Source organism: Colossoma macropomum, unplaced genomic scaffold, assembly GCF_904425465.1.
Source record: "Colossoma macropomum unplaced genomic scaffold, Colossoma_macropomum, whole genome shotgun sequence".
NCBI classification, from domain to species: Eukaryota; Metazoa; Chordata; class Actinopteri; order Characiformes; family Serrasalmidae; genus Colossoma; species Colossoma macropomum.
Window position 1 is genome coordinate 1,706,253 of NW_023495878.1, and position 19,790 is coordinate 1,726,042.

Here is a 19,790-nt window from a genome sequence, read left to right on the forward strand (position 1 = left end):
CCTTCTCAAAACTATCATAAAACAGTTTTGTGAGGTAGCTTTTAGAGGCATGAAACTCTCTGGACGTCTGGTTCCTATCACCACCACTGAGAACAAATGAATGTTTCTCGCGTTTTACATCAAACCACATCAAATCTGAATGACTTTGTTATTGTCTTAATGATTTAATAATGCAGAAATGTCAAAAATCAGTGGAATTCCACTGTAAGTCCAGGCTCCCCAAAGTCACTCTTGGCTACGCGCACTTCTGTGCTTTTGGTCATCTAGCGCTCTGATTCAGCTTTTAGCCAGTGAACAAGCTCCTCATGCGCTGGGTCAAGTGTGTTGGAATAGGAAAAACACAAAAAAGTGTGCTGATGTGCCCAGGAACACCTGCTTTACAGTGTCTGAGGTCCTTTTTGTCAGTGGAATGGCAAAAGATTATTACAAAAGAATATAGCCATATTTTAACATACTGGGGAAAAAACTAAAATAAATAAATATGTGGCCTGTCCAAAAGGCAGTTTGACTGGGGATGTTCAAACTTTTGCATACAGCTGTGTGTGTATACTAACAAATGTTGCAGAGAAACTGACGTACTACAATCTGTAAATGCAGAACTACAAAGTGCACCTATATGGTAAGTGGGGCCGATAAAATAGACAATGAGCGTAGAAACAAGGAGGTGTACCTAATAATTTGGGGAGTGAGCGTATAACTGCTTGGGGGCTTCTTTGGCCTGCGGCAAAGGCTTCTCCACAGATTTATGGATAAGAGGCTTTGAATTTGGAGAAATTAAGTTGCACAGTTGATTTAGAAAAACTATTGAGGGTTCAATAACATCTGGGGGGGCTAAAGCCCCCTAAAACCGGCCTAGCGACGCCCGGGGCCTGTGGCAGTGAACTATAAAACATGGGACTCATTAGTCTTTTCCCGGCTAGGTCGGTGTCCTACTTAACAAAGTGCAGAATTAGGACAAGGCCCCTGGCTTCATGGACACCTACAGGTGCGAGGTCATTTGTATTACAGAGCACTTCCCAAATGCAGCACCGCTGCCAAAACCCTCTCCCTCTCCCTCTCCCTCCCTCTAATGGCTGCTTCCCCTGCTCCTTCCTGCGGCCTCGGCGTAATGAGGAATCGATTTGTGCAGTTCCCTGGCACGGCAGTAGAAATATGCGGCTTTAATTCGTGCACCCCGGACGCCAGGCCTCGATCGCCATTTACATCCTCATTACAAATGAACACGGATCCATTAGGCATCTATCACTTGCTCTTTCTCATTAAAATGGCTTCCATTTAGCCGGCTTTGAGTTTCAGCCTCAGCCCGGCGAACAGAACGGATGAGTAGCGTACATCATATTCCGGGACGAGAAGCTGTTTGTCTACTTTGCAGGTTTTCTGCCTCCAGAGACACTAAACTGAAGTCATATGACTGAAAGAAATGGATATTGCCCCACTTACAGTGACAGCGCGCCACCAGAGGGGTCCACTATAAAACACAATAAAACTATAAAAATAAGCAGACCACCGTAGAAAAGGCTGTTTAAGATGTGCTCATGAGTCACAGCTCGTCATTTATATAATGTGTTGTCCAAGAAAATGAAATATGAACCAGGTAAATGTAAGAAAAGCTGTAGTGACTGTTTGTAGCAGCAGCCTCAAGATGTGCAAGCACAATCTAACTAGGAGGATCGTGTTTCTCTGTATGTTCTGAGATCATGGCTTAAATTAGGTGGAGGTGACCCCCCATAGCTAACCCTCTACGCTATTGTGCTGCAGAAACTGTATGTGCTCACTGTGTATAGTGGACTCTAGTCCGTCCCTTTGCCCGGTTTAGAGCATCAGAGAAAGCAGAGACGGGTTCCTCATTGGAAAACGCACAGCGTCATACAGCTTCATGCATCATGTCCAATCTTTCATCTGATGTCATCATCATGCAGCCTGTCAACACTGTCTGGACAAATATACAGTCCTGCAGAGCATAATCTCTTCATGACGGACAGATTTTCTTTGTAGTTTATACTCTGTCAGGCAGCTGTGACATTACTGCAGAAATCAATATATGCAGAAAAATGCATTTAAAGGGAAATTCCAACAATTCTTTGAGATTACTGCATAACTAAATCATTAGGAAGTCATTCAGAGTGTTTTGATGCGAAATGCTCCATTCTAGAGGAACTTACCTCTACAGTGGTGGTGATAGGAACCAGACATCCAAATAGCCGAATGCTGCTAAAAGCTGCCTCACAGAAAGTTATCACATTGGATGATTATGAATTTGCTTCCTAATGCCTGAAACATTGTTTTATGATAGCTTTGAGATCAGGTTACTAAAGTGTATATTTCTTTATTTATTTATGGCTGAGAGGTACATGCAGGGTCTTATAATGCAAAATAGACCCCCAAAAAAGTATATTTTTCAGATACCACTATTTTATCATTATGAACCTTACACATAAAAGCTTATGAAAGGTACATGTTGGTTCACTTGTGGTTAAATGAAACAGCTATATTTGCTTTGTAGACATTGTTACTTGTGATAATGATTAATATCATTATAATGTCCACCTTTACAGATCCTAGCAGATGTTGAAAACTGTACAATAGCTGTGAACTGAAAGGTGGTCCAAGAAAATAATTGGAAATGAGGTGTCCTGAATTGTTTCATTGCAATTATGCAAAAAGAGAAGCTTTTTAGGAGTTACTGTTAATTCATTGCCTTCTGCCCAGTGATTGCTGGGATAGGCTCCAGCTTCCCCTCTACCCAGGAAGATAAGCGGCTTAGAAGATGTGCGTGCGTGTGTGTGTGTTAATTCATTTGTTGCATGGACGTGTTCTCCGATACATTACGAACACAAATTTTAGCCTGGCCTCAAGGTGTACTTTTACTTGTAATTCAGCTTTTAACCAGTAGAGGGCATTTTATACAATCTTAAAAAAGATGGATTTGGCTTTTTGAGAGTTGACACCAGTGCACATTTTAAATGGCAAATCAGCAATTAACACTTTTAATATGCCTGCACAGATTTAACAAACAACAGGTTAACATATCAAACAGTAAGTTTTTTTTCCTTACACATCAATTATTTTATATATAAAATCACTATAAAATGTCACTCTTTAATACTGCTTTGCTAAAACATTCGTGGTTTTATTAAACATTCCCCATGATAAGTGGTACAAAAGTCTTGCTCAGTCACGGGATGCTGTCTGCGGGGCAGCAATACATCTATGATCGGTTTAGTCCTAGTCTGAGCTTGAAAAACACTTCTAATCAGCCTGTCTCATTTAGTGACTTTTCAGTGTTGACTAGGCTTAAACCTGGGACCCTGCCTTTTAGTGTTTAAGAAATCGGCTAGTGTTCTTCCTCGTAAAAATAAGACACGTTTTGTCAAGGAAAAAGAAAAAAGACTAAATAAATAAAAGTTCTGCTTTAAAATTCTGTCTGCTTATGGTCCTGATGGCAGCTTCAGTCATAGTTGATTGTTGGGCTGTTGATGTCTAGCATATCATCACTGTCCAAAAAAAACATGCATCTCTATTTTTATTTTTATTTTTCCACGTCATTTGCACAAGCAGTTGCCCTCCATATTGTGTGGAACTTTAATGATGAATGGATCAACAGAAATGCTCCAAAATTACTTGGAATAAAATATTTTTTACATTAACATTTTGTTTTTTTTGTTTTTTTTGGACAGTGACGATATATTTAACAAGATGAATTCAGTTCAGTATCTATTGGCTGATACAACACATGATACCATTCACTCACCTTTATACATTCTCTAGCATCACAAAAATAGAAAATACAAAAAACTATTAGCAAAAAGAGCAATGGAGATAACACTACTGTGAAAAAACTCTTATAAAAATGGAGCGGATGATAAGCAAACATGGAGGATGATTGGTACCGAAGCTTGGCGTTGCTGTATCTGTGATGTTATCTTGATTGCTCTTCAAACAGTGAGACTGTGAAAGATTTGGCGCTGTCAGCGAGTGCTGTTCCTCCCTCAGGATGGACAGCGGAGTCTTTGCATAGTGGAGAGAGAGATAGGGAGAGGGGTTTGGGGGAGGGGAAGGAGGTCCATTCTAAGGCACTGTGACGTGGAAGGGGCTGCCTGGGACCATATCGTCGCCCCACTTCACTATGAGGATGTAGTCTCCTTTCTCCTTGACTGTATAGGTGACGTTGTACATCCTGTTGCCCATGTGCTTGACGTAGACCTCCTCACATGGGGTCTTTGGCCCGTGCACTCCCACCATCAGCATATTCGTCCCTGTGGAGTTACAGGAGTTTATTAATCTATACAAAGGATAGATCGCACCCCTTAGCTATCACTGACTGGCAATTGTGTTATTGTTATTAGGCGAGCCTGTATGAAATCATCTGTTCCAAACAGGCTTAATATTTAAAGGGCCCATACTCTTCTCCCCGAGGTCCTAATGAAGGTTTTGTGGTTTTCCATACCCAAAATAGACACCATTCATTTTTCCATGACCATTTTCCAACCTCTTTGTATCTCTGAGAATTAACAAGGCTGTTTTTGTTACTGTGTCTTTAAGACTGATATATGTAAATGAGCTCTGTTCTGATTAGCTGCCTTGAATTATGCTTCATTTAAAGTGTAGTCCAGGCTGGAACACTCCTTGTAACATGAACAGGCAGAGCTAAACTGCTGTATTATAAACAGGCAGATACGGTCGTATGCAAAAGTTTGGGTGCCCCTGGTCAAATAACATGTTTTGTTGAGTGAAAATAAGTTTACACGTCCCCTCGCAGAGAACACGCTTCTGCACATTCTAATACACCTTTACTGTTTATTTGATGAATTTAACAGGAAATGTGGCCTGTACAGAAGTTTTGTCACATTTTATTTCTTTCTGATGTTAAATTCAGCAAATAAGTACAAACTGTGCACTAAAATTGCCAAAATTTGTTTGTTCCCTGTAGAGGATGTGGTAACTTATGTTCAATTAAAATCATTATAAAGACATTATATAAACAATGTATTCAAAAGGCTTAGTTTTTGCTGCTTAGTTTCCATATAGAAACAGTATGGCCTGTGGAGTGAGTATTGCATTTTGAAGCCTTAATGTTAACATACTACATCAAAGTCTTTTATTTTATAAAAAAGTAAAATTTGGTTTTCTATGATATGACCCTTTAAAAACTTTGATGCAACCTCAACTTCAAAATCATTTATGCTAACAGTCAGTTTTCATAAGGGAAGACATTCTGTACACGGAAGCCTGCACAGCTTTTTTCTTCTTTGCATGGCCTTTAAGCTGTTTTGCTGCCTTTCACTGCTACAAAAGGGTGTTTTGTTGCCCTGAAACGGAAAACATGTTAAGGCTGTGACTTACACTACAAAATAAAACAAATTACAAGATAAATATGTTTTACTTTTCTTTTGTGCACTTTAAACCTGCAGTCAGTGCATTTTCTGACTTTTAATAATTGTCCTACATGATCAACTGTTTCAAGCCTACCATGTATGTACAATTGTATGCAAAAGTTTGGGTCCCCCTGGTCAAATGATATATTTTGTTGATTTTCTGGGTGAAAATAAGTTAACACATCCTCTACAGCGAACATACTTCTGTACACTTTTGATGCAATAATTATTGTTTATTTGCTGAATTTAATTTAAAAAACTGCAAAATGTAACTCAGCATATAAATAGATTATTATAATGCACTAACAATTTTCCCTGCAGAGGATGTCTTAACTTATTTTCACTTAGAAAACCAATAAAATATGATGTTCAACCAGGGTTTCAAACTTCTGCCTACGACCGTAACGTATGACCTGACTGTCTACGAGCACATGCAGATTTGAATGTGCCATTTTCTTTGTATTTATAGTAAAAAAGCCTTGAGAAATTCTAGAGTTTCAGCACTGGATTGTGTGGCATTTGGTAATGGTGTAGTTTGTCTCACCTGCTTTGCTACAGTCCACTGTGAAGGTGTTCTTCTGGCCGATGAAGGCCTTGGAGAGGCCGGCCCCTCTGGAGACCACCTTACTGGCATCGGATGAAAATTTGGGCAGGGAAGCAAAGGAGCCTGCCACGGAGGAAGACTTCGTCACTGTCTCCACCAACACGGATGAGGTCTCATGGAGATTGTGCCCACCGGAAAGACGCGCACCTGAAAAGATTAATTATTTCTTTATCTTCTTGTTCTCTACAGGTAAAATTGACCTGCTTCTGGGTTTAACAGTAAAATGATGTTTCTCACAGTGACCCCAACTTTCCTCTTTATACAACACTTCCTGCTTGTGAAACTTTTAGCACAGTTCTGACTGTAGTTAATAGAACACTAATAGAAAAATCAAAATTATATAGCTAGCCCCCCTCTCTCTCTCTCTCTCTCTCTCTCTCTCTCTCTGTCTCTCAGTTCACTCACACACACACACATACACAGACAGATCAGTTCATAAACTGCTGTATCAGTGCAGGTTAACAGCCAGACTACAGTGCATGGAGGAAGCCGACCTTCAGTAACGACAGGAAGTGGTGAGACCGCAAGCACCAACGGCACTTTCCAAATCAGGATGCACCTCCACGTCCCACAATGTATGGGAGTGCAACCATTTAGAAAAAAAAAAAATGCTTTTATTTTTTCTCTAGACAGAAAGGCTCAAAATAGCTTGGTGTAGTGCAACAGTATGGTCTCTCACCAGAGACTTTAGCTTTGAAAGGGCTGCCAACGATGTGCTGTGGTCCTCCATATTTGATGGAGATGAGGTAGCTGCCAGGAGCCATGGGCGTGTACGTGACCTTGTAGCCCTCCGGACACTCCTGGCAGTCCATCTTCACCTTAGAGGGCCCGTCGATGGTGACAGACAGCGCACCGGATCCAGCATTGCATGTGTTTACGATGAAGTCAGAGGGCACACCTTTGAGAAAAGGGGAAGAGAGAAGTGATTTGAGGAAGTGTTAAGATGTGATTTCTTAAACATCTGACAGGTTTATATCAGATCTATGGAAGATTTTGATGGCCATGACCTTAAGTGAACATTTTCCCATATGTATGAATATACATATTCCTGTAAAAAAAACCATGTACTTCAGTAAAAGAAGACATTTCCTGTCCCAGTGCAAATGTAAAAAAATTACTTGCTTGTACTTCAGCATACAAATTTAAAGTACTTGAAGTTATTATAGTGTAGTGTGTATATTGTGTATAATGTGTAATATATTTTGATGAACAATTGTTTTTATTAAGGAGACGTGTGTGGCTGCAGACATGAAAAACAGAGTTAGCTGCTTAAATAGAAATATATAGAACTGATATATGGTATTGATAACTAGGCTGCTGCCTTGTAAGTTTCATTACTTGAAAATCTTCATAATTTTCATAACAGTGTTACAAACGGAAGAAATGTTTGTCACTTTAGTTTACTTCATTAAACTACTTAGTTCATCTTGCAATTACTGCTATAAGCACAAGTATTTAGAAACAGAATGTTCAGTGCTTATGCATGTGTCCCTATGAAAGTAGCCTACAAATAAAGTGTTATGTGTTATCTCCCTGCTTTTAGTTTAGGTTGAATAGCTGATAATTAGGCTCTTTTTTCATTAACGATCTCCTGATGGTCGTCATTGTCACTAGGCAACTTAACACTGTCACTAAGGCCATTTAGCCAACACCATTTAGCCAACACACAGCCTGTGGTTGTTGAGTTTGGGTCAGGTTCGGATGGAATTTTATCTGGTTTGGATTATAAATTAGATGCTGTGGGTCAGTCTGGATTCTGCTGACGCAGTGTTGTTGGGCTATAATCAGGTTCAGACCAAAATTTAGACCTGATTACAGCTCTACACCTGATATGTTTGACATATTGATGTGTTTGTTTAGATGTATAAGTGGGTAAGGTTGAATACCTGTGGTTCCTCCCTCCAGGCCTGGCCCAAAAGCAGACACCATGCCTGGGTCTCCAGCCTGGCCTGGCTCACCCACACGGATCTTAAAGGGGCTGCCGGGAATGTGGCTCCCGTTGAAGCGCACATCGATGGAATGCACGCCATTCTCACGTGGGATGAACCTGATTGCATGCTTATCTGCAGAGAGAGAACACAAATTCCTCACAAACAGACCACTTTAGAACAAGCCCAATTGTGTTGGCTTGCTTTGAACTAGTTTTGTCTGTTAAAGGCATTTGAAAACTAAATGAAAGCTTGTGAGATCCATTTGCACATACGTGACTGGGGTGGGTTCGGATGAAGTATTTCTTGGATGGAACGTCTCCCCCCCAGGTGTAACACTACAGTCATTTAATAATAGCTGAACTATATGTGTGTGCATTTGGGTGCTCACCATTGTCTAGCTCTGTGATGTAGCACTCCTCCATGGCGCCAGAAGGTGTGTGCACCTTGGCATCAATCACACCTCTCGCTCCATTCAGCTGCACCGCAAATGAAGCTTCCTGATTCACTTTCAGACCCATCTCCTGAAAAGAGGTAAGAGAGAATAAAACAGTAGTGTAAATACAACTTACTGCTCCATTTGAGACATGCAAAATTCAGTAGTATTGTCAAACACTGAGACACAGATGCATCAAGTTATAAAGCTGAAGGGCTTATTTCCTCATGTGAACATAGTTCAGAGGTTACAATACAAGCTGGAACAGAGTAACTAACTCCAGAAAGAATGCAGATTACCCCTCAATACATGCACCATTCACTTTATTAGACAAGCCTCACTGGCCACTTAATGAGCTACACCAACCATACGGGTCCAGCCTATTGGCGTACAATTATGCTCAATTTCTCAAACACACAATGATTGCTGCTGCTAATAAATTAAAGCTACACTATGTAAGTTTTGGGGATATGGAGACCTCTCTGGTGGAAATATGTAACTGCACACAACATGCAGAAAAACATTTTGTAACACTTTTTTTAGACCTAAACATATAGCTAGGCCCTCTAATAAGCCTGTGAATGTGACGTTAATACAGAAAGACTGAATGATGTGGTCCAAAATACTCCTCTAGAACTTGACAGGATGACTTGCTGCAGCTCTGGACACCAAACAAAAAAAAATCCTATGTAGTGCAGCTCTGTAAAATTTATCAGCAAGAGAGAGAGGGAGTTGACTTTCACCTGCAGGCTGGTGACAGTGAGTCTACGGGCGTCATCAGACAGTGTTGCTATAGGAACGATGAAAGGACTGTCTGGTATGTGTTCATCGTTGAACTTGATTGATACTTCATAGTCACCTGAAATACAAGGTGAGGAGCAAATACATTCGCTCAACGTATAACCAAGTCCAGACATTAAAAGAAATATAATTACTGAAAAAAATGTCCAAATGAGAAATCAGACAGAGTCTAACTGGCAAGTACACAGTTTGACACACGCAGTGTAATTAAGTTAACAATCAAAATTTAATTGGTTGTTTTGGCAGATCTTACCAGGCTCTTGGACCACATAAGCCACTCCACAGGAGCCATCCTTCCTGTCCTCGAAGGAGATTTCTGCTTTACTGGGTCCTTCCACAGCAATAGACAAACCACCCGCACCAGCCTCACGTGTCCAGATACTAAACTCCGCTACAAATCACATGCAGATGCACACAGATAGGTCAAAAACAATTCCTGGAAATACTGCTATCAAAAGAAATTACAAAATCCCAGTGGAGATCTGTTTACTCTAATGTGTATTTAACTTTAGTTAGAGCAAAATCATACATTCAACACAGACAGAAATAGACATATATACTCTGAACAATTACCATTGACAAATGCTTTATCTCAACTCAGTCAAAAAATCTAAACAGCCTAATTCCAGTCATGACAGACAGAGCAAAGTCATGTGACACATTAAACTATTAAGAAATTGGGTCTTATTTTTTTATTATTGTTACTTTTACATTATTATTATATTACATATTATTATTATTGTTATTATTATTATTATAACATTATTCATCGTGCATTCAATGACACTATCTGGGATTAGAAGTATCAGTTTCATTTAAAGGGGCCAAATTGTTCTTGTATTTTGCTTGTTGGCAAGGTCCACTTGTAAATTTTGTGTGGGTTTAAGTATCAAAATTAGTCAAAACTCAATTTTACATGATCGTTTTCCAACATGTCTTTAACCCCTTAGTATTGAATAGGCTGTTTTTGTTACTGCACCTTTAAGACTGATACAGTAAAGTTGCTTTGTTATGATTAGCTGATATGTAGATATATGTTACATATGCTGAATAGCCAGATATATGTAAATGCATTGGTTTCGTGACATCACAAAAACTATGTATACAAAGTGGGCTGTTTTCGCAGCTTAGCTTCAGAATATTGACTGTATGGACTGGGGAGTACATTTTTTTTGTAATTTTAACAGCATTCATATACTACATCTATTACTTTTTTATTTAAAATAGTTTATTTTCCATGACATAGGCCCTTTAAAATTGTGCACACGAACCACATGGATTATCTTAAGTTGAAGTGGCTGGGGAAAACAACAGAGATGAGAACAGAAATGTCTCCTACCAGGCACTCCTGCCACTCCTCTGTCCAGTCCAGTGCCACCAGCCCGCACTTTATGGGCTCCTCCTTCCCCAAGAGGCCCAACGGTGAACTGGAAGGGGCTGCCAGGCACATGCTGGCCCCTGTATTTCACATTGACTGTGTGAGGACCCATCTCCTGGGGCACGAAACGCACACTGTAGGTGCTGTCTTCACCCTCAATGATCTCAGCGTCTTCTGTCTTACCGCTGGGACTCGTCACCTGAGCTGTCATCTCCTGAGTGCCTGTCTCACCTGAAAGAGAGAATATGACCAGAAAGAGAGTAAGAGAAAAAGATGCATACTGATGGGAGCAAATAAAGATAGCGACAGAATATATAACATAAGATATGGCATATAAATTCTTCCACAGACAGGATTAATGTGTGAGAGGCAGTGGTCTGTGTAACCCTCAATGACAGTGAGGGCATTTCCAACTCAGCTCATATCAAACATTCTTGCAGCATGAATTGATGGGCTCTTTCACAGTCAGAAAGCCCATAAACTCAGACACACATGCAGACCCAGGACAGATACACTGCACACACATGCATCAGTGAAAACGCTGGAAGCAATTGAAAGCACTGTACTATAAACTACAATCATAAGTATATGGTGCCAGTTTGCAGACACTTTTGACACAAAATTTGTGACACAAAATTTTAATTTTCGTGCTGTTACCTATGAATTAAGTAAGAAAGAATGCCTCCATAGGTTTTGTTAACATGAAACATTTATTTTTATGTTAATGTATTTACTGACATGCTCAGCTTCATGATCATCAAAGTATCTTCCTTGGTATAAAGACAAAACTTTGCCTAAATAATGATTTAAGAGTTTTCTTTTCCAAACTATTCTTAAAGCACATACCAAAACTTTTTGGGCCCAAAGATGGTTTGAAAAGCTGAAACGTTTGAGTTCTGATGAGCACTGACACCACAGCATAGCAAAAAGTGATATCTTAGCAAGTGAAACCTTACAACCACCCAGGATGCCATAGCAACCACCTAGCAACAAGCTGGAATATCATAGCTAATACCTGGAATTACTATATAAACCGAAATAAGTTATCAGAAACAATAGTGTTCTGCAACACTTGACAAGTGTTATCAGCTGGTTTTGTCAAGCCAAATTAAGTTTTCTTCACAAACTTTCTCTTTCTAGTTTTACTTGTAATTTTGTCTAGTGAAATTAGCTCTCTAAGGATTATGTCTGGAAATAAGCAATATTTTCTGCCGAAAGAATGAGACAATTTATCTAGACAAAATGATTTAAAACAAGTAAAAACATAATATTGAAATGAGCTGAATAATCGTATACTATTACAACAGTCTAATAATGAGAAATATTGGATATACTGACTAGATTTAAGATGTTTTTAATTACCAAGATGTATTTATTTTGCAGTGTAAAATGTCAAGTGCCAAAACATGTTTATTTATTGAAAACATTTTTAGAAGCCAAGCGTGACCATATTTTTGACATGCAGTGTGGACTGATGAGTTTGTAAAACTCTAAAAACTCTAACTTTAAGTATGTGAGCCTGTATGTGTGAATAATCACACATTAGTTCTTCCAAATGAGTAATATTTAAACACTCTGAATCATCCAGCATGAACCAAGCACCACACACATGCACTCAAACACACCCTCGGGTTGGCGGGCCTGGATGCCGGTGAAGGACCCCATACTCTCTCTGCCCAGGAAGCCTCCGAACACATCTCTGAAGGGGTCTCCCCCAACCTGTGTGCTCTCCTCCACGCGAACCTCACGTTTTGTCTCTCCGGCCCGCGTCTTGCTGATCTCTGTGCGCTCGGTGCGTGTGTATGTGTGGCTGCTGCGTGTGAAGGTGCGGGTCAGCCGCTCCTGGGCCGAAACCATCTGAAACCAGTTTCCTGCACGGCGCAGTGGGGGGGCCCAGAGAAAACGAGGAGAGTGGAAATACCAGAGACACAGAAAGAAAGAGAGAGAGAGAGGAAAAGATGGTGAAAAAGAGGAAACTGGGACAGCTAAAAAAAATATGCTGGAAAGCTGAGATGAAGTGGATGGTTTATAGTCACATGCAAAAGTTTGAATGCTCCTGGTAAAATAATGTTTTGTTGATTTGTAAGTGAAAATAACCTCTGCAGAGAGCAAACTTTCTTTTTATTTGCTGAGTTTAACATATTGTAAAAATCTTAAATCTTAAATATGCCATAACTTTTGCTAAATTTTTCCCCAGTATTTTAAATTCAACAAATAAACAGTAATTATGCATTAAACATGCAGAAGTATCGTCTCTGTAGAGGGTATGTTAACATTTTTTTTTTAATGTAGGTTTTACACACTCTCTCTCTCTCTCTCTATCTCTAATCTAAAAAGGAGCACAAATCAGGAAGAAAAGAAGGAAGAAAGGAAAGAATGTGCAACAGATAGAATATGGGACAGGCAGGGAAAGCGACTTGGCCTCCAACACTGTTTGTGCTTCTCCATTGAACTCTCTTATACTATCAAAATGACTGAGTTAAGCTGGACTTCTCCCTCACCTGGGATTTTGAGATTGAGGTCACAGGTGCTGCCCACAGTGGCGATGGAGGGAGCCTGCCTCCTCCTGGTGATGCTCTCCTTTATCCTGCCCTCTCCCAGCACCTTCACCGTGAACGGACTCCCTGCAAAGCAACGGAATCGTGTCAGAGAGATTTTCAGCACAGCAACAACTCTCTCTCTCAGACTCTTCACATCTGGCTATGTCCCAATACTGGGAACACTACTTAAGACCTAAGAACAGGAGAACTAACAGCAGAATAACTAACAACTAGATGGCCCTCTAAACAGCACAAAAAGAAGCATGAAGAATGCTCTGAAAACTATGATGTGAGAGAAAAAGAATTTACAGGCTGGTTAAGTGGAAAAGGAACACATGTTGAGCGCCTGTCGTGATGCTAAAATGAACAGGGGCTGTGTACTGTACCTGGCACGTGCTGGTCAGCGAATTTGATGTTGATGATGTAAGTGCCAGGCTCTGTGGGGCAGTATGTCACTTTACATGTGCCATCCTCCACGTCCTCACAGTTTATGTCCACCTTGCTGGGACCCTCAATGGACAGACCCAGACCACCATAACCTGACAAAAGGAAGAGGAACATTTCAGAGTTTAGCTAAATGTTTGGCTTGAATCGCACTGCTTTGATGCAGTCAATAGAGTGAATACAGTAATCCCCCATAGCCATCAAGCTTCCTTTACTTAGCAGCTAGATGTCTGAAGTGTTATTCAGATGGGATTAGCTGTACACATGGAGGTGGGGTAACGTAATTATTACCAGTGTTTCTTAGTGATTTTAAAAACATCCAAATCCACTACTTCACTCATTTTTATTGACTACAAGTTTTTGTGTCTGTAAAGATTCCAGCGGCTTTAAAATAAATTGTACAAAGACCCAGGTTATATTAATTCTGCCATGAGGGTAAATTTTTCATTATATCCTGTGGAAAAAAGGTTTTCCTAAGTATTGGAAATTAGAGGCTTTTCAAGAAGCTTTTTCTTGTATACTGTGTGGCCCAAATCAAGCTGATGCGTATTGTCCTATGACTCTAAACATTAAAATGTAAAATGACAGAGAAAATCACAGATTTTATGCAGTAATTATGACTGTTGGCCTGACAGTTAAATTGAAGGTTAGGGTAAACAGAATTACCATTAATTGAAATGTCTGGACATGTTCTGTGAGCAGCAGAATATGTTGAATATGGACCTTTACTGTGATAGAAACACGTGAAGCAAGTAGACACTCTTCTCTCTGTAATTTATATCAAGATTTGTCTTCCAGTGCTAATGGGTCATGAACACTGCAGACGTCCCAGGGTAAAATTACATTACTAGGTGCTCCTGAGTGGCATGACTGTCTAAGAACTGGTGGTTTGCGCTCACCTCCAAAAGTATTTAGCTGTCAAATGATGTTGTGTTAGCAGCAGTTTAAAAAGATTGGCTGGCTTCATATGACTCGGTGGAAGCTTGTGTTTGCCTACACCCTCCTAGCACTGGTGGTATTATGTGATTGCAGGAGTCCTTACTAGTGGGTGTAATTGGATATGACTAAATTAGGAATAAAATTGAAAAAAATATTTTTTAAAAATGACATGACCAGGCCTCACCATGTAAAACGAATCCCATCCGAACAGTACTTATATTATCTATTCATGTAACATTATGTGAAAGTCACTGGATTATTCCAGTCTACCGAAATCTACCCACAATGGGACAGTAAATGTTAATAATTCAAACGCTACAGTGAAAAATAATGAACAGTCCAAAGAGATGGGTGTACCATATTATAAGACTGATTTGTATGAATTCTGATTGGCGGCTTTTAAGTTTGGGTGTTGACTCTCACCGGCGCTCCTGGTGTCCACAATGAACTCAGCCACCTCAAAGGTGTGTCCTTCCACGAGGCCTTTGCCAAACACCTTCACTTTGCTGGCATCTCCAATCTCAGACTGGCCCACCATGATCTTGAAGGGGCTGTTGGTCACATGTTTGCCATTCTTCTTGACACTCACCACATGCTCGCCTACCTCCTTGGGAGTGAAGGAGATTCCTGAGGGAAGAGCACAAAGCTCGTCAATCGTCTATACTAAGATATTTTGAAGGGGGAACTATCAAGGTGATGCTTGTTGGTTTATAGAAGAATAATTCATTTATGGTCATTCATTTATATATAAAGCTGTGTTATCCACTCTGCTCATGAAGATGTTCCTTCAGAGTAGGCTTGCCACATTCATAAAATTTTAGATGATGATTAACTGTCATATAAATAACTGCTATTAACAATTTTATTTTAATTAATCAAAATTCTGGTTCATTCCATACACCTATTAAAATATACACCTAAAAAAGGCCAAATTGGCTGGTTAGTGATTTTGCTTCCTAGACGTCAAGTTGTAGCTCCCAACTGAAAACAGAAACAGCTCAGGCAAAATTAACAAACATTACTCACAACTACCCTCTAAACATGTAATAGCACCAAATCAGAAATTAGAATTTCTGTTATTTTCATAAGACCCATGACATATCTTTATAAATGCATTTTCTGCTTTCTTTTATTTACATGAATTTATCTCTACTCAACTGATGAAAACACACCCAGTTCATGGCCTGTTTCTTGCAACTTAAACATATAATTGTGAAAGCTAGCAACTGTGAAATAATTAGGCAATCATGTTAATATCGTCTGCAGATTTACTGCAGAGTTTATTTCCAACCCAATTCACCCCTTATTGTCTCCAAGATTTGATGCTGCTGATGTCAGGCCTAGCGAGTTGCTCACCAATGTGGCGGTTAGGCAGTCTCTTGAGCAGACACGGCTCCTCATTGCCAGATGGAGCTCGGATGCTAGCGGTGAGAGAACTCAGGTCTGTCTCTGTGATTTTTAAGGACACGTCTGTTGCTGTGCCAACATTTAGCTGGGATGTCCTCATTGACTCGTCCCCTGTGACAGACAAAGAATAGAATGGAGAGAGAAAAGAAAAGAGAAAAAAAGATGAAATAGATAAAAAGGGGAGAAAGTTAGATTTGTGAGAAAAAAGTAAACATAACAGATTTAAATGTACAGCAACATCCATAATAATGTAGCAACAATAAAGACAAAGTGCTCCATAGTGTGTACAACCGAGTTCTGTCGCAGAATGGTTTAATAAACAAAACAACGGCACATGAGGCAGGACTAAGAGAAAGCGGGGGTGGGGGGGAACAGGTGTTTCCTGTTCAGATAAAGCCCATAATGCTAATAACAACATGCTTTCAACATTCACCTCAGGCTGTGCGGATGTGGCGAACTCCCCCCTAAAGTGACAGCCTGCAAACAAATAGGTGTTATCATGCACACATGCACGCGCAGACACAGACACGTATTAATATATCTACCATTCCTAGACCTCGTAGAGAAACACTGCATTGCTCTTTTCTCTTTGACACACCTACACAAACACAAACATGCATGCACCCCCCCAACCCAACACACACACACACACACACACACAGACCTGTAATCTTGGCCGTGAAGGGGCTACCAGGGATGTGCTTGTCATCAAACTTGACAATGATGTTGTAGTCTCCAGGCGCAGTGGGTAAGTAGGAGACAGTGCAAGTGCCATCTTTATTGTCCTTACAGCTGATTTCTGCTTTAGAAGGGCCTTCCACTGCCAGAGAAAGACCACCTGATGCAAAGAGGAAAGACAGCACTCCACTTATGATTGTACAGAACATTAGGTAATTAAAACTATCCATCAGCAGAGAAGCAGTTCTGGCAGGGCTGCCCAGAAGAACACTTTACTGCTCAAATGTTGCTCTTTGCTGGGCTCCCAACTTTCTGCTCAGGGCACCCCAGATGGTCCACAGTTTTCCCTCATCCCTGTGTTTTGGGTTGGAATAAAAAATGTGCACCGTCTGGGAGGCCCAGCAGTCTGGGGGCCCACCATTCTAATAAAATTTCTTAGGAGAGATAGCATTACACAAAAAGAGATGATGGAGAGATGAGAGTTTAGTTGCAGGTAAACATAAGCGTTATAATCTTGGCAAATCTGAGCACAATGTTTGTCTTTTTACTGAGATCTTTAGCAAAACTCAAGAGAAAACATATCTATAGGTATAAGTGGGCTTCTTGCTCAGTTTTAAGCAAAAGTCCCCTTTATTTTTCCATCTGATTTGTTGTCCCGGAGAAACTACAGAAATTGCCAAGACCTCTTTTTTGATGTTTCTTTCCTATAGGTGTGTGTAAGCTTTTTGAGCTGGTAGCGCTGGTGAGTTGCAAGTGTTACAGCACAAATTAAAATATTGTAGCACTGTGATAAAAACAACATAATAATGCTTGTAAAAAGTATAATCTCAGCAAGTGAAACAACTGGTCGTATTAACACTTAACTCAGAGGGGAGAGATCTACACCAGCAGGATCACACGAATGTGCATATGGCTCATATTTCAAAATGGTAAAGGCCAGTGTTATTTATGTGCTAAATTTAATCAGTTAATTCCAAAAATGACATAAGCTTAAAATAGCAAAGGCAGTATGTACAGCAGAGGGTGCAACAGCCTTCAAATGCTGAGGAGTTTTACATAACATAACCCCAAATTAAACACCTTTTGGGCATCTTGTACTGGAGGCCTATGTTTACAAACATCTAGATTTGTTCTATACTGTTCATTCAATATACCCGATGGACTACAACTGCCATGAACACTACAACTTAACGTGCAGCACAGTTCACAGTTCTATCACACATGTGACTGTGATCTGTTTTGTATTCACACAGGATTCATTTCTCCTAAACAACAACAATTGTCAAACAACAAACAACAATATTGTCACACTGTACAGTCCTCAATGGCCACTGTACCTTCTCCTGCATCCTTGGTGACAATCGTGAAGATTGCAGGTTTGTTGACCATGCCATGACTCAGCCCAGGCCCGTAAGCAGTCACATGGCCACTGTTTATGGCATCAACATAGAACTGCAGTGGACTTCCTGTGAGAGGAGATAAACAAATCAAACATAAGGTTTTATTCTAATACTGAAGACAAAAGACAAAATATAAAGAAATCATATATGCGTATGTTAGCACCTGGTATGTGGTTGCCATCATACTTGATGTCCATCTCGTGCAGGCCTTTCTCAGTGGGGGCATATTTCACTGTCACTGTCCCATCTTTATTGTCAGTGATGTGAGGCCGAGCAGTCTTACCAGAAGGCATACGCACCTCACCTGAGGAAGACACAGGGTTACAGTCCTCCGTTGCACTGAACAAGTGGAATGGAATACTATAAAAGCAAATACTATAGACCTCTGAAGTCGTGCATCATTCTGTAGTCAGCGTCCATATTAAAAACTCTGGGTCTAGGCTGGATTTCTCTATGACAAAAATTAATGGGATTTTTGAAATTTTCTGCTATCACATCCTTTTGGTACACAAAAAGGTTCCAAAGCCACACTGTCCTGCATACATTTTTCCACTGAATGTCACTGGAGACTCTGAATTACGAAGTTGTAATCTGCCACTCCTAAGCAGTGAAATGATGTCACACAAATATATGTCTAGTATTAAATTTCAATGTTCTAAGAGAACTATTATATAACAACAACTGCTACTCCAAATGTACTCTATGACTGCCAAAGCAACTTAACCACCATATTTGATAAAGCTTGCTGGTTTGTGTGTGGAATTCTGGCAAGGTTGCCAGTCCTATGATGTCCATTCAGTGCACAGCAGTGTTATCTTGCATGTAACAAAATTCATATGTTGACTCCTTAACAACCTCATAATTCAGAGGATCCAGCAACATTCAGATGAAAAAACACACACAGGGCAAAATGTATCAGCTCTAGAACCCTAAAATCCCATTGAATTTGCCATAGAGAAATCAAGCTTAGACCCAGACTTCCTAATATGGGCCTGACACTGACTACAGAATGATGACATGATTTCAGTGGTCTATTTATAAAATTGCAGGTCTTTCTGGACTGTGAACCTGTAGGTGTAGAATCACAAATGTGCCACAAATGCATTCTTTCATTCCAACTTCTGCAAGATTGACCAAGCTGTACAGAACACTGGTCAATATCTAGTGCATAGCTATGTTGTCAGTATTGAGTGTGTTCATTACAAATTGCCTATATATAGTATGCATGTGACTGGAAACAGGATGAGAATAATTTAGGTATTAAAGCAAAAACTGTGCCACCACATCTCATTGCACTAAATGGAAATTTTGTCTACAGTGTGTAACAGTTGCTACAAAAGAACGCATTTGTGGGCAGAGCACAAATAGGTCAATTCTCAGATACATTCAGTATTCTGTTAACTTCTCAAACCTGTGATCTCTCCTTTCTGCACTGTGAACGGGATGACCAGGTTAAAGGGGCGGAGCATAGGCTCCATGCCATTGATGGCTGTGACTGGCTCCTCGGTGGCCTGGAACAGAAAGAGATTAAAGTAAGCACTGCTAGCCAATAAAAAAAGGAAAAGGCATGTGAACATAGCAAGATGAGAGGCACTGTCAGAGGCACTGGCAGATCAGGCATGGACCCAGGCTGCATGGGCACCAACAGAGCAATAAAAACAGCGCTGGATGAACGCAGCAACAAGCAAGCCATGCAAAACGGGGAGCAAAATGACAACAAAAATGCAAGACAGAAGACACAAAGCTCAGGTCAAAATCTCTGCTTATACGAGTTTAGACCAAGCAGCTGAAACGGTGTTGCTTCCAGGAAGCCTTCAGCAGCATAACCCTTAAAAAAATTATTTTTGCATAATGGATGGA

At 40.2% G+C, this 19,790-nt stretch overlaps 1 protein-coding gene across 9 annotated transcripts in view; it reads right to left on the reverse strand.

Annotated features, from left to right (window-relative positions):
• Positions 1–2,957: 2,957 nt before the first annotated feature.
• The window catches only part of flncb (filamin C, gamma b (actin binding protein 280)), a 104,917-nt gene continuing 88,084 nt past the window's right edge, over positions 2,958–19,790 (reverse strand). For 5 of the 9 annotated variants that reach the window (XM_036563759.1, XM_036563758.1, XM_036563757.1 and 2 more), the window contains 17 exons: positions 19,342–19,441; positions 18,094–18,234; positions 17,868–17,996; positions 16,517–16,690; positions 15,802–15,963; positions 14,869–15,072; positions 13,449–13,601; positions 13,024–13,146; positions 12,148–12,393; positions 10,484–10,753; positions 9,398–9,535; positions 9,087–9,202; positions 8,299–8,431; positions 7,866–8,042; positions 6,659–6,877; positions 5,920–6,126; positions 2,958–4,256 (listed from right to left, as the gene is read on the reverse strand). In XM_036563759.1, coding sequence (XP_036419652.1) covers positions 4,069–4,256; positions 5,920–6,126; positions 6,659–6,877; positions 7,866–8,042; positions 8,299–8,431; positions 9,087–9,202; positions 9,398–9,535; positions 10,484–10,753; positions 12,148–12,393; positions 13,024–13,146; positions 13,449–13,601; positions 14,869–15,072; positions 15,802–15,963; positions 16,517–16,690; positions 17,868–17,996; positions 18,094–18,234; positions 19,342–19,441 — 2,880 coding nt within the window. In that variant the 3' untranslated portion in view covers positions 2,958–4,068. The remainder of the gene's footprint in view (positions 4,257–5,919; positions 6,127–6,658; positions 6,878–7,865; positions 8,043–8,298; positions 8,432–9,086; positions 9,203–9,397; positions 9,536–10,483; positions 10,754–12,147; positions 12,394–13,023; positions 13,147–13,448; positions 13,602–14,868; positions 15,073–15,801; positions 15,964–16,516; positions 16,691–17,867; positions 17,997–18,093; positions 18,235–19,341; positions 19,442–19,790) is intronic. The other 4 variants (XM_036563766.1, XM_036563764.1, XM_036563762.1 and 1 more) reach the window with 1 other exon arrangement.